Source organism: Pseudorasbora parva, chromosome 15 (genome assembly GCF_024679245.1).
Source record: "Pseudorasbora parva isolate DD20220531a chromosome 15, ASM2467924v1, whole genome shotgun sequence".
NCBI classification, from domain to species: Eukaryota; Metazoa; Chordata; class Actinopteri; order Cypriniformes; family Gobionidae; genus Pseudorasbora; species Pseudorasbora parva.
In genome coordinates, this window is record NC_090186.1 from 29,614,365 (window position 1) to 29,640,778 (window position 26,414).

Here is a 26,414-nt window from a genome sequence, read left to right on the forward strand (position 1 = left end):
GAAATCTGCCATCACTATATAAGTGGTTATTTCGTGGGGTTTTTTGCACACAGAAACTATTCTCGTTGCTTCTTAAAATTATTATAGAACCACTGTAGTGAGATGGACTTTGTAACGATGTCTTTAGTGCCTTTATGGGTCTTGAGAGAGGAAATGACATTGGTGTCAATGAAGACATCGGATATCAACAAAAATATCTTCCTTTGTGTTCCAAAGATGAACGGAGGTCTTATGGGTGTCAGACGAATGAGGGTGAGTAATTATTGACAGAATTTAAATTTTTGGGTGAACTAACTTTTTAAAACCCTGTTATATCATATATTTTTTAATGAATTCATTATATTTTTGTAATAGTTGTTGGTAAACAAGCAGACACCACACTCCACACACAATAAAATACACTGATATACATGCAGCTAAGAGTTATCTCAGGCTGTCACGTGTTTGTTGGTTTATTACATTTTTAACGGCATGTAAGCATTGAGGCTGTTTATATGGCAAACACAAGGTCAATATCACAATCCATAAAATATAAAATAATTATATAAAACATTTCTACTTGACATTAGATATCAAATCTAAAATACATTCAGGAGACACATTCCAAAATAAGTTTCTGAATAAAAACGTTTTCTTGCAATATTATAAAAATGACTGTCCAACAGAATATGTTTAACTGTCAAAGGAACTTTGGAGGAGTAACTTTACCCATCAATAGAAACCCATGTGTAAGGCTTGAGTGACCCAGTCGGCACCTAGTGAAGACGACTTAGTCATGTCTTGAAGTTATGGAAGATTTATACAGGGGTTTATTTCATACAGTTTATTATTTTGATATATTCATCCCTTTCCTTCTTTTTTAAACACTGTAATTTTGTAGAAGGCAATATTAATTATAGCTATTATTATTATTGTTAGTTCTGTTGTTTTAAAATTGTATTTAATTATGAAAAAACAACTCATGAAACGGCTAATAAATAAAGTAAAATTGCATTTTTAGTGGCAGGTTCCATTGTGACTGGGCAATACAGTTTTTTTGTAACCAACTATCTGTTAGAATTTGTGACTATAGAACAATTGATTTTTAAAAATAAACCTACCCTGGAGTAAAATGTGACAACTAGCCCCAGCCAGCCTACATTTAAACCAGGGGTGTCAAACACAGTTCTTGGAGGGCCACTGTTCTGCATAGTTTAGCTCCAACCCTAACTGAACCAGATAATCAAGGTCTTAAGGATTACTAGAACATTCCAGGCAGGTGTTTTAGAGCTGGTTTGAGCTACATTCTGCAGGACTGGAGTTTGACACTCGTGATCTAAACGGCCCTCTTCTTTTGTGTGCTGTGATACTTTACATTGAGTGCAAATAGCAGTTAATGAAAGATTACTCACAAAGCTCTTCTCTGTCTAGAGACTGTGCTCCTCCTCCAAAAAGACCCTTAAAGAATCCCCTGTTAGGAGCTTCAGGCGTCTCCACTGGAGTAAATAGCTCGCCTAGCATCTCCTGTTACACAATCCAATCATCTTCATCGTCATCATCATCGTCGTAAATACTGTGCAACAGGAGAGTCTAGAAGAACAATTTATGAAGATGTTTTGCTCACCTGTAAGTTCTCACAAACCTCCTGGCTGTAGGTAATCCTCTGGATCTCAGTAGGTGAGGTCAGGTACAAGGCCTGGCCGAGGTTGGAGAAGCAGAACGTTCTCGCTATCCTCATATCTGTCAGGGGTAGGTAATTTACATCCAGCAATGGTCTCAACCCTGGCAGGCTGAAACGGCACGACAGAGAGACATTTCTTCAGCTCGGGAATATATATATCTTACCTCCTCTATTATTCAAGAGCTGCAAAGCGGAGACTGTGGCAGTGATTGGTTTGTCCTTCAGAATGTGCCGTTCAATTATGGGAAACGAGCATTAAGGATTTTGTAGATTTGATCTGCAACAATACCCCCAAGGTCTTCATGTTTGATGGTTAACTTTGACCTTCCTACTGACAGTCACACAGATGTTTGTCTGCCTTTCTGTTCTGTTCTCTGAAGATTTATAAGCCAAAGCGATTCAGAGAGCAATACAGTGATTAGATCTGTGTTGCAATAGCAACATGCCCCCTGGCTCCGGCTTTGCTGAACAGTGGAGCAAGACGACAATATTGTATACTGAAAATAGCCTGATTTTCAAATTTACTGGGTGTGCTACAGTATATAAATATCAGGCTGTGAACAATTCCTCACATCAGTGAAACAATTTAAATGCAGCGTGCAGTCCCAGTTGCAGTCTTCAATAGGGAAGCATTTAAAATATACAATAATGAGAAATGTTTCTTGAGCACCAACAATAGAAAAAAACACATTTTAGTTTCTTTTTCAAAAAAAAGTAGTGTGTGCAACTTAAAAATAAGAAGATTAATGCATTTTGTTTAAGGTCAAAAATGAGAACCAAAGAGCTACCGGTATATAGAATAACCAGAAGGTGGGAGTATAGCCTTATTTAGTAACCAGGTTGGATATGTCCTTGAGAACACTGTTTTGAAGATAAAACTATTGTTGTTATTGCAAAACAGTGTTTTCAGACAGTGAAATAAAAACAAAGTTCTCCTTTCAAAATTTTAAGCTGCAAAAAATACATTTGCACATAATTGAAAGTGACCTATTATATCCTAATACATTTAATTGATGTAAAATGATATTGCAGTAAATGATAACTCAACATTTGAAATTAAACTATGACACTATATCCCTATTCAGACAGTTGTAATAAAATTTGAGTTACAATTTTTTTCATCTGACATCTGTGATTTCATTTATTCATTCAGACAGTACTAATTTATTATTATATTTTTTTAAGAGCAGGTGTGTGTGTTTTCTATAACATGGGCTTTAAAGAAGGTCCTGTGCTGTGTTTGCAAAGATCACATATAACACATCTTTAAAGTAATTATATATTGATAGAATTCAAATGGATTAAAAAAGTAAATTTCACAAGATTTTATATAAGTGGCTGTTTACAATAAACTTTCATAAAATGTAGGCATGCATATTACTCTTACCTGACACTGATATTAAAATCATTGTTGCGGTTTCTGTGATTTGGCTTTATTTATAATTTTTTTTAACATTTAAATATGCCACGCATATTGAAATAAAAACAAGCATACTTTTTGCTGCATAATATTGGTGAACAAACAAGCTACGGTAGGTCAAAAACACATGAGGAGAAGTGTAAGGATAATACAACATCAGCATTTTGACGGTATTCTGCACTTTGAAATTGACATTTGACATCATCTGACATAAAATTAATGAATAAAATGTAATTTATCTCATAGATGTGACTGTTGTGGTTTCTGGTCATAGCAGCACCAGTTGCTGCAGTTAATGAGGTGAATTCAAATGACTTTGACATAGTCCTTTAGTTTTTTCCGGCGGTGCCACCGGCTTGGGCCCATCATCGCTGCTCGCAGCTTTAATTTTAAATTGTAATACTGTTTCACAATGTTACTGTTTTTTTTATTAAATAATTGCAACCTGACTGAGCATAAGATCCTTTAAAAAATCATACCAACCCTGCTTGATCTAATATTCTGATAATATAATAAAATACTTTATACTATATAATTAGTACATTTTTATGAATTTACACGACCGAACATGCAGTCTCAAATTAGTGCTTTTAAATATCCTCATCTGTCTCAAGTTGAAGGGCATCCTCTCTCACCTGAGGGTCATGATGTGTCCGTTGGCACAGAAGCAGGCCACACAAATGCCAGCGTTAATCTGCACCACATCTGCCCGCAGCACAAAAGATGCCTCAGTGATGTTGTGTTTGAACACGCAGGTCTGAGAGGGCAGGGCTATGACTTTGGCCTGTTTCTCAGAGCACACCACGGCATACTGGTTTTCATTCAGTTCCTGGGATGTGGATGGGGATACAGACACCGGCCGTCTCTTACGGACCTTGTCCCGCTCCTCTCCGTTGGCTGGAGCATTGGGTTCATACCATGGCTCAAAAGCAGAGGGAAGGAGAGACCCTGTAGAATCTAAGAAGGCCATCCTGAGGATGCTACCCTTCAACCTGATAAGAGTGCCTGTGCAGAGGAGGATGAGATGTCAGAATAAAGAAAAAAAGACAAACAACCCTTAAATTAAACCTCAAATGTGCTGACTTACCACAAGGGGAGACAATGACTGGCTGCAGAAGCCTCTGCTCTCCAGCAGGGGGCATGTTGAGGGAGATGGCCAAGACTGTGCCCAAGGACGTGCCAACCCACAGACTAGGTGTAAGCCCGCTGTCTGCTTTGCGCGTGTACGTCTCACAGAAATAGAAAGATGTGATGGCCTCTCGTGATTCCTTGTCAATACTGGTCACGCTGGAGCTCCGCGAGCGGCTGAAGGAGTTGTCCCTGTTGTCTAGGGGTATGGAACCCCGTGGGGGACATACAGAGAGTAGGACAGTAGAGAAAAAACACAGAAAGGTAAAGCCCCCATTCTAAGACAACAACCGACAGATCATCATTACTTCTTTCAATACCCTTATAGCAAAACAACCCCCTGAGCAGAAATTAAGTTTCCATTTGTGAAGTGGCTTAGCAAGTTAAATCATACACCATCCTTCAGTGGTGAGAAAATGACCTTTGGTGTGGGAAATGAGGCAGTCTCTCCAGTGTGATGGAGACAAATGGTATTCCCAAGATTTGGATGACCAGATGCCCTATTTTCCTGGAACACTTGCTTATTTTAGCCCCTTTTACCCAACCTCATTTATTCGAAAACTGGCAATACTAGAAAAATAAAATCCACATGTGGACATTTTATAGGGGCCAGAAAATGGGACTATTCAGAGAAAAATTTGACGTCTGGTCACCCTATCCAAGATGTGTTCAGTCTGGAAATTAAAAACAAAAATAAAAATAATGGAAGCATGTGACAGAGAAAGAAAAGGTTGTGTACATAACTATAAAATGATACGCTCCCTATCTAAATCCTACAATAGTGTTCAAAGTTTGGGGTCTGTAAGATTTTCTAATGTTTTTGTTCACCATGGCTGCATTTAACTGATCCAAAATAAAGACAGTAATACTGCAAAATATTATAATTTAAAATAACTTTTTCTGAATGAATATAATTTAAAATTGAATTTATTCCTGTGATGGCAGCAATTACTCCCGTTTTCAGTCGCATGATCCTTCAGAAATTTAGCAAAACATTTCTTAATATGACATGTTATATATATAAAATGTAATAAAAAGAATAAAAATACTTTGCTGAATAAAATGATTAATTACTAAATTAAATAATAATGCTGAATTGCTAAAAATCAATTAATTATTGTATTAATGTTTTGTGCTGTATTATTTTTTCTTTTTTAAAGAAGAAGAAAAAAGAAGAAAAATCATACTTACCCCAACCATTTGAACGACAGTATATATTTAAAGCTTTATTTAAAACAAATACCTGACATCAGACATTCTCATATACAGTAATGATATGTGCGTGTGGGGGGAGGAGAGATCTTTACATCAACCTACACATTTAATTTCCATTTCAAATCAGACGATTCCAGAAAGTACTTCTTTAGGGAATTCCCTTAAATACACCCCTGATATCTAATGACAAAACTGAATTGATACTGAATTAAATACCAGTTAATGCTGACTTGTGTTAATCAGGATAAGAGTTAGGAAGGCTGACAGAGAACCCTTGCTACATAAAAAGTAAAGCTGTGGTTGCGGCCATGCTTATGTGTACCATTTATTGAGACACTCACAAGCCTTTTGGACAAACCAATACAGTCATCAGGTGTATGTCAGACCCAAGAATCAAGACGTAAGAATAGAGTCAGAATGTCAGAAATTCAGTATATATATAGAACTCTGAATGTGCAGGAATTCTGACCCAACCTTAGTCTTTGGCTAACTGACATGAGATGTTCAAAGTAAGTGAGCATGTGGACCCTTCAGATTCTGATAATGTGCTGATGGACTCCACATTCAAAAGCTGTGTAGCATGAACACAAAGTCAAGGCTTACCCAAGTCTGGCTTTAGCTCAGTAGGCAAGCTTAATTTCCGTGACATCTTTGCTGGAAAAAAGAGAACACCTCTCTTTACAAACACATTGAAGCCTCAGTAAAAGCCATGCAATGCTGGAACTAGTTGTGCTCCAGAAAGCACCAGACAACATAGCTAAAGGATTTTTTAATCATCCCGTGGGACACAGACGCTTCAAACAGGAAAAAGGAGACACTGCAATATTTTTCAGCGAGTCGGAGACAAACTGCATAATGCTGCATGCTGGACAAACAGTACTGGGATGTAAATGGGTATAATTTGGCCACACAAAGTCCTGAAAGGAAAATAATTAACATCAGAACAGACAAAACAATCATTCTAAGCACCCCATGCCACAATCATGCACCACACAGGAGGATACAGACTGGACATTATGACTTTTATGGATGATTTTGTACATTCTGTATAATTTGTGTACCCGTGCCACATGTACTGTAGGCATCTGTCAACTAATATCTTCCGTCTTTTATATACAAGTTAAATAACTGCCAGATTAACGTGACACATACTATTTTGAACTTTAACCATAGCTGTTTATATTGCACAACAAAAATATCCTTAAAACAAGATACATTTTTACCTGAGAAGAAAATTGCTTGATTTTTGAGAACATTTTATATATCTTCTTACCCCATTGCAAGCATATTTTCAAAGGTTGTTTTTTTAATTTTATTTTTTATACTATTTTAAAATGTGCAGATTTACAACAAAGTTTATGTTCAGTGGTTATGTTATTTCATTAACTGTTACATGTAATCATTTTAAATATAAAGTTTTTAATTTTTTAAGTTTTGGGTAGGTTTTAGTTAACACTAATAACACCCAATGCCACAAAATTCTGTTAGATTAAGCTTAAAACAAGACAAGACTAATTGCTAATGTGGTAAGAATTATCATTAAGGATGTTAAGATATTTTCAGTTGAAAATATTTTTTTTTACAGTGTAATAAGCTCAGCATTCAACAAAAAATAAAAGCAACAAAACCAAAAAGCTGTCTTCACAGCTTGTCTATGTACGAACAACTAAGGAAATCTAAATGATAAATGAACCCAAAACTGTATATTTTGTTTTCTAATAGTACTCCAGTGAAGTGAATACCGAGACCATCCTCACTATCCCTTGCGGAGATGAACAGACATAAAGAGACAGGAAGTACAGGAAGACAACAAATTGAAGACCTTCATTCCTACAAACAGACAATCATAGTACGCAGCCACCGGTGTGGCAAAAGAGAAACGCCTCAAGCAAATCACCACAAGCACATGTCACCATGTTACATGCGTGCTACATGAACGTAGCATGCAGTGGGAATTTCCATCAGGGATATTCAAGTAGCTGTGTTCTCGGGGACAGACATGTCCTATGTTTTGTTCATACATAGAGACAAAGACAGTGAGGTTGAACAAAACCAGTGGAACCTCTTCTACACCGTCATCCAACCTTACCTCCTCTCCCTCCTCCATTGTAGAAATGCTGATGGTTTGACATCAAGACTTTTTGGGAGGAAGTAAAGCATACGAGCAGTTAGAGATAGCGTTACGCTTTCTGGGAGCAACATACAGCGCAGGAGTATCATGAAAGATTATGTATCGATCGCAATCGTTTGTTCTTTATCTGCCCGTGTCGAAGTGTTACAGCAAGTTTATGCTGCTATTTGCACAATGATTACAGGGACCTTCTTTCAATATTTGACCAAACCACTCGCTGAGAGAACAGCTGCAGAGGTCTGTGCTCTAACTGAAGGTTAAGTCATTTTGGAGATACATTCTCATTCTGTTCTGACCTTTCATAGCAAATCTTATCTTTATTTTGAGATCTGCCCGGTCTCTGAGTGTGAATGTCACGCTCTTTCTAGAAGGAGGTTTTTAGGTTGTCTTCAGCGTATCACGCCACCTTCAGCTGCGCTAAACGAACTAAAGAAAGAGAATGCAAATGTTTTAAGATTGCCTCGTCTTTTGTGTTATCACCTTGCATTTTATATTTGGATGTTATCCTCAAAAAACAATGCTAATTTGAATAATGACGGCAAAGTAATGTGCTTTTTTCCACCCCAGAGGAAGACGTGATATTATAGCAAAGGTTAAGAATCTGAGGGGGGAAATAAAACTCTCCATGGGAAAGTGTTATTTACATAAGATGAATCTAGATTGTGACAAAAAGTGCACGATAAAACCTCTATGTGACACATTTTCGATTAAATATTTGGTTACACAATTCAGTGACGGTATCTGAAAGCAATCAATACCTCATTAACCGCAGACTAAAAGCACTCCCAACTAAGAGCGCTGTGTTTTACAGTGCATTTACAAGCTTTGGTTGTCTAGTAAATTTAGATTTAATGTGTCCTTTCCGCCCACAAAAACAGCTGCTTTGACTTGCAATGGCTCCATTTTCAAATCTTTTGCACATATAATTTCAGAAACCACTTCCTAACAATTTATTCAGTGTAGACAGCACCACTGCTGTGGACGTTTATTTTAGAAAACGCTTTGATGAAAAGACAGTCTCAGTGTTGCTGAAGGGCATAATGGTGTCCCCTCAGGGCTGTGAACCTACAACTTGTTTCTAACCCAGATGTTTAACCACTAATCTCCCACCAGGCATGAGCACCTTGTCACAATGTCAGTCACCATTACCATTCATCACACTGCCAGCCATCATCAGTCATCTCCGACCTTTGTGAACTTTTTTTTCTCCTCCACAGACGCACGCACAAAGTTCTATTATGTTACGTAAGATGTGCATGTTCACACTGCAAATGATTTTCAGCAGAGACTAGTCTAATGCTGAGATAATAACCAAATAAATGCAAGCTTGTGTTGTGTACACTTGACATTTGGTGTAGAGATAATGTTGCTTAAAGGGATAGTTCACCCATAAATTTTTATTTTAATTAAGTGTGACATTCTTCTTCCAGACAAATAAATGTTGAGTTATATTAAAAAAGTCTTGACTAATCCAAGCTTTATAATGGCAGTGATTGTTGTTCTGTTTTTGAAGTCCATAAAAATGCATCTCTCCGTCAAATAACATGCTCCACACAGCTCCGAGAGGTTAATAAATGCCTTTGGAAGTGAACTGATGCATTTGTGTAAGAAAAATATCCATATTTAAAACTTTTCGGCCGATCGCCTTCCGTATTCAGTTTATGGGAAAAGTGTTGAAAGTGCCTCTGCAGTTCAGACTTGTGCGACCAGTTACGCTCGTCAGATGTCGCGTACACATCTTGAACTCTGAGAAGGCACTTTCAACACTTTTCCATTGACGACGATCGGCCGGATCTTTAATTCAAAATGTTTTAAATATGGCTATTTTTCTTACACAAATGCAACAAATTGCTTTAGAAGGCCTTTATTAACCTCACGGGCCGAGTGAAGCACGCTGTTTGACGGACAGATGTATTTTTATGGACTTCAAAAAAAGAAAAAACAATCCCTGCCATTATAAAGTTTGGAAGAGCCAGGACATTTTTAATATAACTCAACTTTTATTCAACTGAAAGAAGAATGTCATATACACCTAGGATGACTTGAGGGTGAGTAAATCATGCTAATTTTCACTTTTAAGTGAACTATCCCTTTAAGTAGTAATGAATAACCCAAAAATCACCATGTACTCACCCTCATGTTGTATGATCAAAGGGGACAATATTGAATTAGATCAGTCTAGATTTTAAATATCAGATTGGTAATTGGTAATAAAAAAAATGATGATTTGCAAATCATCTCATAAATGTATCTCATAAACTCAAAGAGATGCCATTTTTTTCAATTATTTCACACAAAACTACCTGAGCCATCAGAGGACTTGGCATACATTACCGGTCAAAAGTTTGGGATCAGTGAGGTTTTTTTATTTTATTTTAACAAATCATATATATCATCAAAAGTACAGAAATCAAAAATGTGGTATTAATAATGTTGAAAACAGTTGTGCTGCTTAATATTTCCGTAGAAAATGTGATACTTTTTTCAGGATTATATGATGAATGGACAGTTTAAAAGAACATCATTAAAAAAAGTATATTTTGTTACAATATCTAAGTCTTAACTGTCACTTCTGATCAATTTCATGGATCCTTAATGAATAAAACTCACTCGAAATTTTTGATCGATAGCGTACAGATCTAGTTTGTTTCCAGAAGAAAGGAAGTCTTAAGGGTTTGGAACAACATGAAGATGATTATGACAGAATTTTAATTTTTGGGTAAACTATCCCTTTAGACCTGAACAGAGGAATCGATTGAAATCCTAAAACACTCCCCCTGTGGAGCTCATAAGATATGGCTTTTAGCGGATTCAAGTGTGAGGACTGAACAGTATGATGGCGGTAATGGGCGGTGTGGATAGTCATGCTCTGAGGGACGTTTTACCTGAGGTGGGGGATTTGCAGCGATCCTCTGAGGTGGCTGAGCCCTCGTTAATGTCACAAAGCCCTGTAGAGAGAAAGAAAAACATGAGTGCCACACTATAAACCATGTGAAATATATGCCAGTATCCGTTCTTTATGTGAAAAGTCAGCTAAGATGTATTCTAATTGGTAGTACAATTGACATATACAACAATAGTGTGAGCTGCAGTGTGTAGCCCTTGCTCTGATCTCAGAGTTGAGAGGCAGATGGGCAGACAGGAGCTGAACCCAGCTGCTCTGATCAGCACTTTCCCTGTGCGCATATCCGACAGATCCCAGCCCCCCGCTAAATATCACTCATTACCCCTGACACAAACACACACGCACACTGGATAATCTAACAACCAGTCCATTGCCAAGTCCCAGCAATCATCTCTTTCTTACTATCATTAGTTTAGCTGCAATTGTGCATTCCACCAGCAGGGGTCATATTGCTATCTCACTCTTAGTGCACTTCTGCATGTCCTGTCAATGGTGTGTTTCTATATATGTGCTCTGTCTATTATGGATGAAAACCATGTCTGTGTGCACATCAGACCTCCAGAAGGTTGTCGGCTCTTGCGGGGAGATCGCAGTTGTCTCTGGTACGGGTCATTAGATCCGTACAATTCCACAGTTCCCAGATTCAACAGAACAGTCTTCTGTAAGTAATCCACTACTGCCAGACCGTTGCTATTGCCAAACACCACCCTATGACACACAGGAACATAGAAAAGAGCAACCCCTTTTATTACTGCATGACTCGTCATACAATGTACATCTGTAAATTCTGATTTAATGACCAGCTTAAAATTAATTTCTTTGCTGCTCCAGATTGGTTGGTTTTATGTTGGTTTACATTGGTCTGGTACTCATCAGGCTAGTGGACCAGCATAATAGTGTCAAAACATATCCGGTGAAGTCAATTAGCATGGCACTTTCTCAAGGATACTGCATTGCACCAGCATCCATGCTGAAATTTTATATAAACAAGGGCAGTTTGCTTTAAGTTTAGATCATAAGACAAGCATGACATTTAATTTGAAAAACCAGTCTGCCGCAGTGTCAGAAACCAGGGCAAAGTAGTGTTTTCCATTACATTCTAATTACGTTTGAATTAAGACTAAATTCCTTAATTCCAATTAACTGATTCAATTGAAATATTTGACACATGGGACAACATACTCTGAATTACATGTTTAAAAATATGTTAAAAGGTAAAAATAAATAATATTATATATACATAATTGGGCTACTAATATATTATTTAAAAAAAATTCATACTTTTATTCAGAAAGCATGCATTCCATATCATTTATTATGATACGGATGATATGATTTTAAAATATATATAATATTTTGTACTATTTATCAAAGAATTCTGAAGAGAGAAAAAAATAATTTATTTTTCCCCAAAAATAAATTAAACTAATCAACACAACTGCTTTCAACTTTGTTTCTTGAAAGTTTTAACTCAGTATATTAAAATGATTTCTGACACTAAAGACTGGGGTAATGATGCTGAAAATTCAGCTTTTCATTACAGAAATAAATCACATTAAAAAAAATATATAATAATAGAAAAGTTATTTTAGAATTGTAATACTATATAGAAAACATTTATTTTTTAATTGTAATAATATTTCACAATATTGCTGTTTTTAATGTAGTTTTGTTCAAATAAATGCTGCCTTGGTGATATAAGATGTGAGATTAAACAACTATGTACAGGTACAGCAACTTTTCTGAAGCCTTACAATGGTTTTGCGTGAAGAACAAAACAACATTTGAGTTGTTATACACCGAACACAAAATATTTTATTCCAAATATTACAACAGCAAATGTCCTTATATATAAAAAATCTGAAACTAGTCTGCAGCATTTGATTAATTTTTTGATTTAAGCACTGAACCACCTGACAAAATGTAAAACAGATCTTAAGATCAGGTAACTTCTCATGTGTTCAGACTCACAAGCCATAGCAGGAGTTGATGGCCAGGCTGCTGATCTGCTGTGGCGGCTCTCCACTGACCCACACCAGCTGTACCACCAGCTCCACCTGATACCCAGGAGACTGCTTCAGAGGACTGCTTCGCACCCTGAGGGAATGACAGAAAGAGGACATGGTTTATACAGTCCCTGCCAAAAAAGTATAAAATGTATGTTGTATGGGCATAAGCTTCCAAACTCTTGAAAGTGACAAGTCATGATCAATCATAAAAACAGATTATTTAACTTCAAAACGAGCAAAATCTAGCAACAACTTTACAAAAACATGCCACAAAAGGGGCTTTAGTGTGTAACTCTGTAGTCTGATTTGTCAGACAGCAATTTACATTAATACTGAACACACCTTTTAGTCTGTGGTAGCTAAAGCACTCAACACACTGTTTAGAGAGGATTGGGGGGCGTACACACAGGACACATTCAAAATAAGCCAGACAGAGCACAGCAGAATGTAATAGAACACAGGAGACCTGAGATGTGTTTGTAAAAGTAGAACTATTTTTAATCTGACATGGCAAATTAGACCAATTAAATGGTCATATTTGGTGGATATCTGTTGGCTTCTCAAAATGACCAAAATGCCCATCCTTATTACTGTAAGGCCACAATGTGTAATATTAGATACATTATTTAAATAAGTCGAAAGTTATGTTATAAGGCTACTCGTTTGTTATAATGTTATAATGCTGTTTGTTCGGTGGCTACTTTGAGACATTGTTGCACACTGCAGTAAGCTAGATCAATATTAGGCATGGTAAAACAAGGTCCTCGTGGTAAATCAAGAAAACAAAATGTATATTAAAGAATGGTTAGTTTTCTGTCAATGAATGTATCCTTGCTCAATTGCTCACTTGTCTAATTAAAACACACAATATGTGACCCTGTACCACAAACCATATGGGTACATGCTTTGAAATGTATATTTATACATCACCTGAAAGCTGAAAAACGTCTCAGGTTACGTATGTAACCCTAGTTCCCTGAGGGAACGAGACGCTGCGTCGAAACGCTGTGAGAACGCCTCTGCGTTAATGCGTCGTGAAGCGCCTGTAGAACCATTCCATCGGAAAAAGATCGATCGTCGCCGACGTGATGACGTCGCCGACGTGATGACGTCATCAACCGGAGACTATAAAAGGTCCGCGAACACAAACAGGAACTAGCTTCTGATAAAGCCTGAAGTAAGTGATCACGGACACGCCGGGAGTATGGCAGAGCGACGCAGCGTCTCGTTCCCTCAGGGAACTAGGGTTACATACGTAACCTGAGACGTTCCCTTTCGGGGAACTCGAGCTGCGTCGAAACGCTGTGAGAACGCTTATACCCACATCGCCATAGGACCAAGTGTCTCGTATGTGTGAAGCCGAAGCGCACACGGTTACGAGAGTACCTGTGCCCCAACTGTAGATGCCAGGTCTAGTTCATAGAACCTGACGAAAGTTAAAGGAGACGACCATCCGGCCGCGTTTACAAATATCGTGGAGGGACGCCCCCGACAAAAGTGCTTAAGAAGCAGCCATACCCCTGGTTGAATGCGTCCGGACAGCCAGTGGAGACTGCCGCCCGGCCGCCTCATAAGCAAGTGAGATGGCCTCGACCACTCACTTGCTCATCCTCTGCTTAGATACTGGGGCCCCTTCTTAGGGGGCCCGAAACAGACAAACAGCTGATCAGTTTTCCTCCACAGGGCAGCTCTGTGGACATAGTATCTAGTGCTCTAACAGGGCACAGCAGATTAATCTTCCTGGTCTGACGTCGTGAAAGGAGGAGGACAGAATGCTTGAAGAGTAATGGGGCCCCGTGGGCTCGTAGGAACCTTGGGGACATAACCCGGCCTGGGATGAGAAATCCCCGGCGCAAACTCTAGACATGAGGGCCCTACAGACAGGGACTGAATATCTCTTATTCTTTTGAGAGATGAAATAGCCAAAAGGAATATAGTCCTGAGGTGAGGAACTTATCCGACACCTCCTACAAGGGTTCAAACGGAGGCTCGGACAAGCCCCGCAAAACACAGGCTAAGTCCCATGCTGGGACCCTCGAGTGCATAACAGGCCTCAACCTTAAAGTGCCACGGAGGAAACGTGTAATCAGAGGGTGTCTTCCCAAGACACTCCACCCAAAGGGACGTGGACGGCACCCAAGGCCGCCACGTACGCCTCTATTGTGGAGGGGGTCAACCCTGCCGAGAACCTTGCCTGCAGAAACTCCAGCACTGTACCAACCGGGCAGTTAACTGGGTCCCACTGGCGTTCTCTGCACCATGCTGAGAAAAGTTTCCCTTTCAGAGCGTACAGTTTCCTCGTGGACGGAGCTCTGGAGTGAAGGATGGTCTCTACGACCTCGGCCGAGAGACCTTCCTCTATGAGCCTGGCCCCCTCAGAGGCCAGGCCCACAGTTTCCACATCTCTGGGCGTGGGTGCAGGAATCTCCCGCCCGCCTGAGAGAGTAGATCCCTCCTGGTCGGAATCTCCATCGGAGAGCCTTCCAGGAAAGATATCAGGTCCGAAAACCATACTCGGGTCGGCCAGTACGGAGCCACTAGGAGTACCTGGGCCCCGTCCCGGCGTACCCTCTCCAGAACTCCTGGAAGCAAGACAATCGGGGGGAAGGCGTACAGAGGTAGCCTCGGCCACCCCTGTACCATGGCATCCAACCCCAGCGGGGCTGGATGGGTCAGAGAAACCACTGCGGGCAGTGAGAACTCTCCGCCGAAGCAAATAGCTCCCATATACCTTCCATAGGAGCTCCACCACTTCTGGGTGGAGTCTCCATTCCCCGGGCCTCGGCCCCTGCCTCGACAGGCTGTCTGCTTCCTGATTCAGGACCCCCGGGATATATACTGCTCTGACTGACAGCAATTTCCCTTGGGCCCACAGGAGGATCCGATGTGCCAATTGTCCAACGGACGGGACCTCAGACCCCCCTGGTGATTTATATAGACGACCACCGATGTGTTGTCTGCACATGGTGGCCCCTTGAGGTCGGGCAGGAACTGTTTCAATGCAAGAAACACTGCGAGCATCTCTAGCCGATTTACGTGCCAGTGCCGCTGATGTTCCTGCCATAGACCCTGGGATGAGCGACCACTCATGGTCGCCCCCCCAGCCCGTGAGAGAGGCATCTGTCGTTAGCGTTACGCGACGAACATGAGCCCCCAACACGGGACCCTGAGCGGGTTTTTCCACATGACCAGAGCACGTAGGCATCGCCGCGTGACTTTGATCATGCGGAGCGGATTTCCCCTCGGGGAGAACCCTTTTGTTTTGAGCCACCACTGCAGTGGCCTCATGTACAGTAGGCCAAAAGATATCACGTTGGACGCTGCTGCCATGAGACCTAACAGTTTCTGGAACCGTTTCACAGTGACGGCTCGGCCTAGCTTCTGTTCTTTGGCGGCTGCCAGGATCGATGCTATGCGTGTTGGCGATAATTGCGCCCGCATAATTACCGAGTCCCAGTTCACACCTAGAAAAGTGGTTCTCTGAGCCGGAGAAAGCACACTCTTCTTGGCGTTCAGCCTCAACCCCAGCTTCGACATATGGGCGAGAACAGCATCTCGATGCTGAACCGCCATCTGCTCTGTATTCGCTAGAATCAGCCAGTCGGCTATATAGTTCAGTATGCGGATGCCCTGTAGACGCAGCGGCGCCAGAGCTGCATCCACACACTTGGTGAACGTGCGGGGTGACAGTGCTAGACCGAAGGGAAGTACACGATATTGGTATGCCTCTCCCCCGAAGGCAAACCTCAGGAACTTCCTGTGATGTGGAAGGATGGAGACATGAAAATACGCATCTTTGAGGTCTATGGTGACAAACCAATCCTCCGATTTGACCTGCGCTACAATCTGTCTGAGTGTAAGCATCTTGAATTTGAGCTTGGCCACCGAGCGATTCAATAGCCGCAGATCTAATATCGGGCGTAAGCCCCCATCCTTCTTCGGCACGATGAAGTAACGGCTATAAAAGCCAGACTCCCTGCTGGGAGGGGGAACCCTCTCTATAGCCCCTTTTTGCAGGAGTGTCTCTACTTCCTGTGCCATTACCAGAGCCTGCTCCGGGCCCACCTCTGTAGGTAGGACACCGCAGAAAGGAGGTGGCCGACTTCTGAACTGAATGGCGTACCCCTTTTCTATTATCTGCAGGACCCACTGAGATATATTCGATAGACGTTTCCACTCGTCTAGAAAATCTACTAAGGGAACCAGCCTCTCGAGGCTGGCCTCTGGTGTATTTTGAGCAACAAGCACAGTGCCCTGAAGCGGCGGACCGGCAGGGAACGACTGACTTGACTGCTCGGGAGCCCCCCGAAGAGGAAGCGGACCACCCTCGAGTGGCCCGCGGGGACCGTCTGCGCCCCGGCATTGCGGCGGGGTTGGCAGCGCGGCCCCCAGAGGGCGCTGCAGGACAACGGGTACCGTAGGCAGAGGTAAACACCGTTTCCCTTCGGAGGGGACTACCCTCAGCGTCCTTTTGTTTCCCCTGCCCTCCGAGGAGGGGGCGGACCACCCTCAGGTGACCCGCGGAGACCCTCTGCGCCCCGACATTGCGGCGGGGTTGGCAGCGCGGCCCCTTGAGGGTACCGAAGGAAGACGGGTACCGTATGCTGAGGTAAGCACCGTCTTCCCACGGAGGGGAAACTAAGGGAACCAGCCTCTCGAGGCTGGCCTCTGGTGTAATTTGAGCAGCGAGTGCAGTGCCCTGAAACGGCGAACCGGCAGGGAACACCTGACCTGACTGCTCGCATGCCCTCCGAGGAGGGGGCGGACCACCCTCAGGTGGCCCGCGGAGACCCTCTGCGCCCTGACATTGCGGCGGGGTTAGCAGCGCGGCCCCCTGTGGGCACCGAAGGAAGACGGGTACCGTGTGCTGAGGTAAGCACCGATTTCCTTCGGAGGGGAAATGCCAGGGACGATGCAGCTGAAGGCGAGAGATAGCTCGCAAGCGTCTCTTCGATCTTCGGCATCGCCCCATAACCATAGTGTCTCAGCCCAAATATATTACTATATGCAGATGTATGTGGGCTGAACACTCTATATGATACCGCTTGTTTCCTCCATGACCTAGACACCTCGGTGTGCAGGTCAGGGAAGAATGGCAGGACGTTGATGCTTTGCACGAGAGGGCAGGAATCGCTCATCTAATTTCGTTCTCTCTGATTTCGATGGGATTCAGATATTTCAGCCAGCCAGTCATTTCTTATTTTTATATTTAACCTGGCCACAGCTCTCGTGAGAACCTCAACTCACTAGCGGGTGACTGAAGTGGCGAGTCTTCAGTCGCGATGCTCTCAACGTCCACCTCCTCAGAGCTGGATAGTTGGAGCACCGGTGCCCCGCCCAGGGAGGAAGAGACCGCAGAGCGGGCTTCCAAACCCCGAGACGAGACACTGGACGATACAGGTGAGGGCTGAGATAAGGCTGGGCCCGTCTCAAACCCCTCTGTAAAGTCCACTTTTTTTTTTTTCCTCTAGCACAGGGGACTGAAGTGGCGAATCTTCAGTCGCGATGCTCTCAACGTCCACCTCCTCGGAGCTGGATAGTTGGAGCACCGGCGGCTCTCTCGGGGGGGAAGAAACCGCAATGCGTGCTTCCAAGCCCCGAGAAGAACCGCTGGATGGAGCAGGTGAGGGCAGAGATAAGGCAGTGCCCGTCTCAAACCCCTCTGCAACATCCAATTGTGAACCCCACGACTGCAGCCTCCGCTCTGCCTCGGCAGCAGCGGGACCAGAGCCGCGGGGAACACGAGCCGAGGCACCCTCCTCGAAGAGTGCCCGGCGGGAGCGCAGCGTTCTCAGTGGCATACGCTCACAGTGCTCGCAAGCAGCCCCCTCGAGGGCTGCCTGGGCATGCTGCGCTCCCAAGCATGCAACACAGAGAAGATGTGTGTCCCCGCCCGTGATGTAGCGTGGGCAGGGAGGAACACACTTTCTGAAATTGCTGCTTTCACTCGCCATTTCTATCTATTTTATTTTCTCTTTTTTCTGTTAATATATGAAATATTTAACAAAAGGGTGGAAAATCTCTGATAATAGACAGACAAAAACACCAAATAGACAGACAGGTTCACACAGATCGCTTACTGAAGGCACAGAAGCTAGTTCCTGTTTGTGTTCGCGGACCTTTTATAGTCTCCGGTTGATGACGTCATCACGTCGGCGACGTCATCACGTCGGCGACGATCGATCTTTTTCCGATGGAATGGTTCTACAGGCGCTTCACGACGCATTAACGCAGAGGCGTTCTCACAGCGTTTCGACGCAGCTCGAGTTCCCCGAAAGGGAAATAAGTTTTCCATTGTTTGTTAGGATAGGCAGAGAAAAAAAAACCCTGAAATCTGAGGGTGCAAAAAATCTAAATATTAAGAAAATCACCTTTAAAGTTGTCCAAATTAAGTCCTTAGCAATGCATATTACTACTAATAATTCATTTTTTATATAGTTACGGTAGGAAATTTACTAAATATCTTCATGGAACATGAATTTTAATTAATATCCTATTGATTTTTGGCATAAAAGAAAAATCAATAATTTTGATCCATACAATGTATAATTGGCTATTGCCACAAATATACATGTGCAACTAATGACTGGTTTTGTGGTCCAGAGTCACATATATTAAAGCGTCATGGTTTCTACAAGATAAAACCAAGAAATCGAGGGTAACGTGGGTATGATGTCATTGATAAGCACATTGCTTATTTCTTTGGATTTAAACATTCTTGGAAACATTTGTATACAACATTGTTCTAACGGTTTTAGGATATTTTAATCCAAAAATCTTAAATATCTTGCCTTTAAGGGTCCAAAAGTCTGAGACCAGAAAATAGATATATATTTTTAAATAGATTGAAAATTGAAACAATTTTAAATTAAACAAATATGGTTGACAATCTTGTATTTATTAAATATGTATTTTTTTAATTTTGCAATATTACTGGGTCACAACAATTCAAATAAGCAAATTTGTGACACTGATCATGTGAACTCCTTAGTATAGATCATGGGCGTCGGAACCATTGTGTGTGGGTGGGACAAGACCCACCCACTTTTTAAGACCAATGATATTGGACCCACTCACTTTTATAATCTCTAATTCAGCACATGTCTGTTTACCTTGACTAGCCCTTAACCGAGAAACTTATTAAGAAACATGTTAAACGCTTTATTTCCCCTTTTCAAATATTTTCCCTTTTTTTTGAAAATAAATACCTTTCCGATCTGATATGTGATGCGAAAAAAGGGAGTAGAGCGAGTGTGGCAAAAGGCGGATTCGAACCTATGCGTCAAAACTTGATGCCATGCGTCTTACCCCTACTCTATACCCACGGTAAATAATACAGTGATTTCTGAAATTTGGTCTGGCCCAATCAATCGTTTAGTAAACGGCACTTTTTCTGTCTGGATACGGAGCATAAAAAACATGCAACTTCTTCATTATCATTATCTGTAAAACTGTTGATTTCTATGGCAGTTAAATGAATATAGCCTTTTTTTTAGACTATTGGTATTGACTGGTTTGAGGTCTTTTTTGGTATAGGAAAGGGATATGGCCTCAAACGCACCATAATCAGGAAATCTATCTATGAAATCGTTTTTTTTCTGGGGGAGAACCCCCAGACCGACCGCAAAACAATTTCCCCATCATATTGTTCCTTAGCCGTTACTGAACCACCCACTTTTTATTTGCTTCCGACGCCCATGGTAGGCTAAAGATGGTCAGTTTTTTTTTTTTCCATTAAAGCACAATATGTTCTTTGTATCATTTGGATCACATGATCATCAGGTTTAAGTTCATTCAGATCAGGTGCTGCTTTCATTAAAGTAAGAGGGCAATGTTTTAAAACTACAAAATTCTGAAATTCTTAATCAATTGATCTAGAAAATCAAAATGTTCTGCTTAAAATAGCATTACAAAATGTACATTTAGAAAAATGTAAAACAGAGGCATTTCCACAAGTAGTTTAAGACTTTTGGATCCCCGTGATATGACTTGCAAAGAGGCATTACTTGAGGCAGGGTATGTTGTCTCGCATCCCATCAGAAGAGTTGCTGCTAGTGGAAGGGTGGCTCTGAGGCGCAGTGGTTTGTGGACTGGGGGAGGTGCTTGGTGTTGGAGGAGCTGGTGTCTGATCACCTCCCCCATCTGGAGACTCTAGATCATTCAGCTCATACTGTAACCTGACTTCCAGTAACTGTAAAACACACACGTATGTAACTGACACAAGTGTGCTTGAGAACAGATGTGTATAAATCAGCTAAATGCAGCGAGTTAATTGATCCCCATTGGTGCCGCTATTCTAAATATGAGACACGCTAATTGATGTGCGTGTGTGTTTCCGAGTGACTGTTTCTATGTGCGTGAGAGTCACGGGACTGAAGGTGCTAATAGGTTTCATTTGCCCTCATTATCCAGAAGTGTGAACTTCCTGTCAGCAGCCGATTGTAACACTAATGGTTTTTCTCACATTTGCGACGAGCATGCGCCTCCGCCATCCAATCGGATTAATTCCTGTGCCTGAAATTCACGTGTGCCTAATATGACTGCATTTGAACATCTGATTCCTTATATGAGTCGTAATAATATATTAAACTAGTTTCGTTGATAAAGCATTAACAAAACACTCTTCAGTCTAAGAACCATATTATATATTTTCCCACAATAAATTATATCTAAATTTAAATTATTCACAGATATTCTTTCTAATGGCATTATCATAAGCACTCATTTATTTATGGGCCACAGAAACATCAGTATGCAAATGCGTAGCTTGCACACACAAAAAAAAAAACAGTGAGAGGGCAAAATGAATGCAGTATTAATTATTCAAGCTTAATATATACAGCTAGATGTGGTGAACATTAATTAAAACGGCTTTGAAAAGCTTAGGGATTTAGTTAAGCATCTGAGTAACAACTGTTCCTCGGATATCCTTAGTTGGCTCTGTAGACGGCACCAACGCACACATTCAACACATTCAAGTCACTGAACAGCATTCATTTAATGAACAGATTTTATATTATTATTAACGTTATGAGTCATGGCAGTTGTCAGGAAACTAAAATAACTTGAGACGGGGGGAAAAGAGAGCGACAGAGAATTAAGAGTGTCTACAAGGGCAGCATTACTCATTCCACTCCAGAAAACAAAGTTTTTAAGTCAAGAGCGGCTCAATGAAAACACTGTTACATAAATCAGCTAGTCTGACAAAATATTACAAACCACATGTTTTTACCTGCACCACCTCTGTGGTGATTTCCTGTTTGCTGAACCTGTATATGATGACGTGGGCAGAGACCCCAGCCACGCAAAGCATGCGGCTCTCGGGACACCAAGACAGCAACTGAATGGCGAAAGGGTCCTCATCCACAATCTCTGTGCTGGGTTTCTCCTCCTTACAGCGCGCCTTCTCAAATACCTTCGCTGTCTTCAGTTTGTACAGCACCTGGAGCATTACTGAGCACCATGGGAAATATGATTCAAAAAGTAAGAGATAATGTACAGTCAACCCAATCGTTTACACAAATCATTTTATCATATCATCTAATGCTCCAGCAAATATGTATGCAGATTGAACCAGCAGCTGGCTGTAGATTATTTGTTCTAATGCATTGCTACTTCCCAAATAAATGAATAAAAAGAAACAAACCAATTTGAATGGAAAAGAATGTATAATGAGAAAGACCGCAGAGTGATATGATACATAAAACTAGCACAATTTTATGGGAAATAGGTTGCCTTGGACAACGATCAATTTAGCAGTCATTACACAGAAATATTTATCCACAAACTGCTTCAATTGAACAAATCGGAATCTAGTATTCCAGAGAACAAAAGTCTTATAACTTCTAGATTTGTACAGTTAATGCTTTGGGGGATTAAAAGGAAGATGGGAAATGCTTTAATACCCTCAAACATATAAATGTGTTTTGTATAATTTTTTAGGACCTCTAATCCACTGACTCCAATTGTTCAGTTCAGTTAGAGCAAAAAATAAAATAAAATAATAATTAAACGGCATAAGATTAGCGACTCTGTCTTAGCAGGATTAAAACTTCCTGTTTAATTAGCTTTATATTTCATTGGTGGACAAAATGAAGGACTCTTTGGTTTTAAATTAGTTCTTACCATTAAGAAAGCCCATTTGAATGTTAAACAAGCGCTTGTGTGAGGGGTTGGCAACCTTTGTGGTATTTGTAATATTACAATATGTCCTTTAGCACCTACAGAAGGTAGAGGAACGGTGGAAACCTTAGTCTGTCAAGCTCACAGTTTAAACAAGGTCAGATGTCATTTACAGGTAACACTCTCGCCACACTGGACTCCCTCAGCGGTGCGCAAGGTTAGACAAAGCCTGTGGGATCTGTTTTTAAAAATAAATAAATAAATATGTGTGACATTATAAGGTCGGTCCCCAGTTGGGTCGTAAATCATGGAAAATTACCTTATTGTTGAGGTAAGTGTCAAGTTATACTCGGTCAGCAGAATCCGTTTTTTAATTAGATATTTAACAGTTTTAGACAAATGTTTGTCAAACTGTACACTGTAAAAAAAAATTGTTGATTTTTGTTGGTTTAACTTAAGAAAGTAAGTAACCTGGTTGCCTTAAAAATTTGAGTTTATTGAAATTAAAAATTTGAGTTGATACAATGAAGGGAATTTGTTTAATAAATAGAAACTCAAAATATTATTGTATCTGAACCACATAAAAAAAAAATTGATAAATCATGAAAAAGCACTATTTGGCATGTTTCACTTCGCATCAGAAATAAAACACACACAATTACCCAGTATGCTTACAAAATCTTTTAATAATATTTTAATAAAGGTTGTCAAATCTCAAAAAATGTTCATTGTATTAACTCAAAATTTTAATTTCAATTAACTCAAAATTTTAAGGCAACCAGGGAACTTTTTTTCTAAATATTTTTTTACAGTGTAGCTAAAGTTTCTTTCAAAGAAACTCCAAATTAAAAATATATTTTAAATTAGTGACAAAATCTGACATAAACTGACCCTAAGATGTTGTTCAAATTACTTAAATGGAGATAAAAAGCATTTGTTTCAGATGGGTAAAGCCAATGCGCATGTGCAGTCCTAAGTGCACGTTTCAAGACACTGACTGCTTCTGTGCAAACCGAAGCCTCTAACGTCAGCTTTAGTGTTGCAATGACTTAAACAATTGCTGATTAGCATTGCATTTTACCGTCTCCCATAGACATAATGGACCCTATTTTAACTATCTGAGTGCATGGTCTGAAGCTCAGGCCGCAATTAGGTCATGTCCAAGTCCACTTTTGCTGGTTTAACGCTGTAAAAAAAACGGTCTGCGTGCCAGGTGCATGGTCCAAAAGGATTGTCCCTAGTCGTGTTTTGGCCATAAAAAGCAATGAACCAGACAGAGTCTCATCTCCCATTCCCTTTAAAAGCCAGTTGCTCTTGCACCATTGCAGATTCGCTATTTACATTAATATTTAAAAATGTTTGTGTGCTGATGCGCGTCCCTTTGTGTGTTATAAGCAGTGTGCACCCTCCAATAGCCGCATATTATGAATGCGCCCTTTAAATAACAAAATATCAAAATCAAAATAGCAACGCGACAATAATGCTGCCTGAACACACCTCATTTTCAGACCAGCACGCCCATGGGCGAACAGATGGGCAGCAGTGCATTTGCTATTTAAACAATGTGGTGCTGGACGTGAAAATGATAACTGCGTTGGGCTGAAACTAGTACAAAAAACACCCGTGTAACGTCTGGCGTCGCATTGCGCCGGATGTATTATAGGGCAATATGAGCAAACTGCAAAGTAGTAGTGTGTGGCGCTAGCAATACCATAGACATGGTTTTGATTCGCAGGGAACACACAAATCTGATATACAACTGCTTTGTTTTTAGATAAATGTGTCGGCCAAATGCAAATATGTAATGCAAATGTGGTTAAAAGTTTATGAGCTTTGAAAAACTATTATATCGCACATATACTACATTGTGGTACATGAAAATATTATACTGCATACAATGGGTAAATGAAGTGACTATAAAGTTAGAAAGGCTTTGTACTCACTTGCTGAAGCGTCCCAGAACTTTACTGAACCATCTGCATGCCTGCAAGAAGAGCAGAGAATCTTTTATTTCAGCTGTCTCATTCACACAAACCCACATAAACTCACTGGCAATTTCCCATTACCACATGTATCCAAAGAAACCACTGAGGTAAGCTAAGTTACTATGTCAGATAAAAGCTAGTCAAGAGATGAGAGGAAGTGCTCTTCCCACTGCTGTCAAACCAACTAAAATAGTGGAAAAAGGTTCAGTCATCCCATGGGCGGTACATCAGAAAATGTTTACTTTTTTGTCATACTTCCCTTTCGCTACCATCTTGTCCCACTCATTACACCCTCTTCTGCGCTACTCCTCCCTCTCCCTATACCCTGCCTTCTTCTTTTACTCCATTTAAGTCTTTTTTCTCCCATTTCTGCCATTTCAGCAGAACTACAAACAGTAAAAGAGAGAGAACAGAGCAGAAAGTGTAACGACACACACACACACACACACACACACACACACACACACACACACACACACACACACACACACACACACACACACACACACACACACACACACACACACACACACACACACACACACACACACAAGTACAAACTGCTCTTACCCAGTTATTATTATTTCAGGGTAGCTTTGTGTGCCCAGGCCCCAGTTTCCGCCGCTGATAGGCCATTCCTGTGATAAACAACAGAACCACATAAAAGCACTTAAATCCACGAAAGCTAACCGCATAAATCTGACATTTCTCAACGTATGAGAATAGGGAAAATTTTGTAGGTATTGCCTTTAAGCGTGTGAGCATTCCTAGGAATCCTAATAAAAAGAAAGTGGCCAATTTGTAGATTTTAGTAGTACTCTTTTAATATAATGACTGTGTCTGGCACTGGCAGCCACAAAACATTTCTGCAACGTGGGTGGAACCTTTATTAAATGGCTGGCGAGGCTCTATAGAAAAGCATTTCCTCATGAGGCCTGGAAGCTGAAGCAGTTTATTCAAAGTTATACAGAAGTGCTGTGATTCAAAGTGAGCCGTCTGAGTTAACCTGCTCCCCGTGGGAGACAGAGCCACAACTTACACACCGCACTCCAGTCTCGGCTGAGAGGTCATGATTTCTTTCATACCCATAAATACCCCTGTCTATGTCTCTGACCCATGCAGTGTGAGGACACAATGTGCTGCACGACGGGGGCCTAAAGTCACACAAGCATAGGGCAATGGGCCGATTCACCAGGGGCTGCAATCTAGTCACTCAAAAGCCAATGTGTGAGGGAAGGCATGAAATTTTAACCTTTAATACATCATTATCTATCAGATTTACATATTTAAATGTGTGTGCACACGCCGTTGTACCTTTTTGCTGTAGCCCTGTCGTTTCTGGCGAGACCCGACAGAGTAAAGTGCAGGTATAAGGTCCACAGGACAATCGGCTAGGTACTCACAAGACGTCACAGGAGACTCATGAATCATCATAGGATACGGATTTTCAAAGATAGGGTAACTACAAAAAACATCACAGGAAAAAACATCAGACTGCCGCTGAAGTGTAGAAGTGTGATAGCGTCAAACATGACGAAAATGCTGTGGGTGATACGTACCCATTTTGTGCAAGGTCAATAACAACTAAATCCTTTTCGAGGAGAACTACTACAGCATATGGTTCCTGAAAATCTGCAGAGATATAAATGTGATGGGTAAAATAATTTGATACCTTTTTAAATATACACATATTTTACATATACTGTTGACCACTAGATCCACAAAAAAAGATAATTCAGCAGGGATGCATTACACTGATCAAAACATATATCAATTATATGCATGATGTTACAAAAGATTTATGTTTCAAATAAATGCTTTCTTTTGAATGCTCTGAGT

At 40.9% G+C, this 26,414-nt stretch overlaps 1 protein-coding gene across 4 annotated transcripts in view; it reads right to left on the bottom strand.

Moving 5' to 3' along the window:
* The window catches only part of stxbp5a (syntaxin binding protein 5a (tomosyn)), a 131,208-nt gene that overhangs the window by 4,687 nt on the left and 100,107 nt on the right, over positions 1-26,414 (bottom strand). Inside the window, exons 11-25 of one of the 4 annotated variants that reach the window (XM_067417620.1) lie at positions 26,135-26,207; positions 25,890-26,037; positions 25,146-25,213; positions 24,534-24,574; positions 21,701-21,921; positions 20,475-20,659; positions 12,431-12,556; positions 11,016-11,167; positions 10,440-10,502; positions 7,513-7,560; positions 6,027-6,077; positions 4,168-4,449; positions 3,716-4,085; positions 1,604-1,769; positions 1,392-1,503 (exon numbers count right to left, since the gene is read on the bottom strand). In XM_067417620.1, the coding sequence (XP_067273721.1) occupies positions 1,392-1,503; positions 1,604-1,769; positions 3,716-4,085; positions 4,168-4,449; positions 6,027-6,077; positions 7,513-7,560; positions 10,440-10,502; positions 11,016-11,167; positions 12,431-12,556; positions 20,475-20,659; positions 21,701-21,921; positions 24,534-24,574; positions 25,146-25,213; positions 25,890-26,037; positions 26,135-26,207 (2,106 nt within the window). The remainder of the gene's footprint in view (positions 1-1,391; positions 1,504-1,603; positions 1,770-3,715; positions 4,086-4,167; positions 4,450-6,026; positions 6,078-7,512; positions 7,561-10,439; positions 10,503-11,015; positions 11,168-12,430; positions 12,557-20,474; positions 20,660-21,700; positions 21,922-24,533; positions 24,575-25,145; positions 25,214-25,889; positions 26,038-26,134; positions 26,208-26,414) is intronic. The other 3 variants (XM_067417621.1, XM_067417624.1, XM_067417622.1) reach the window with 3 other exon arrangements.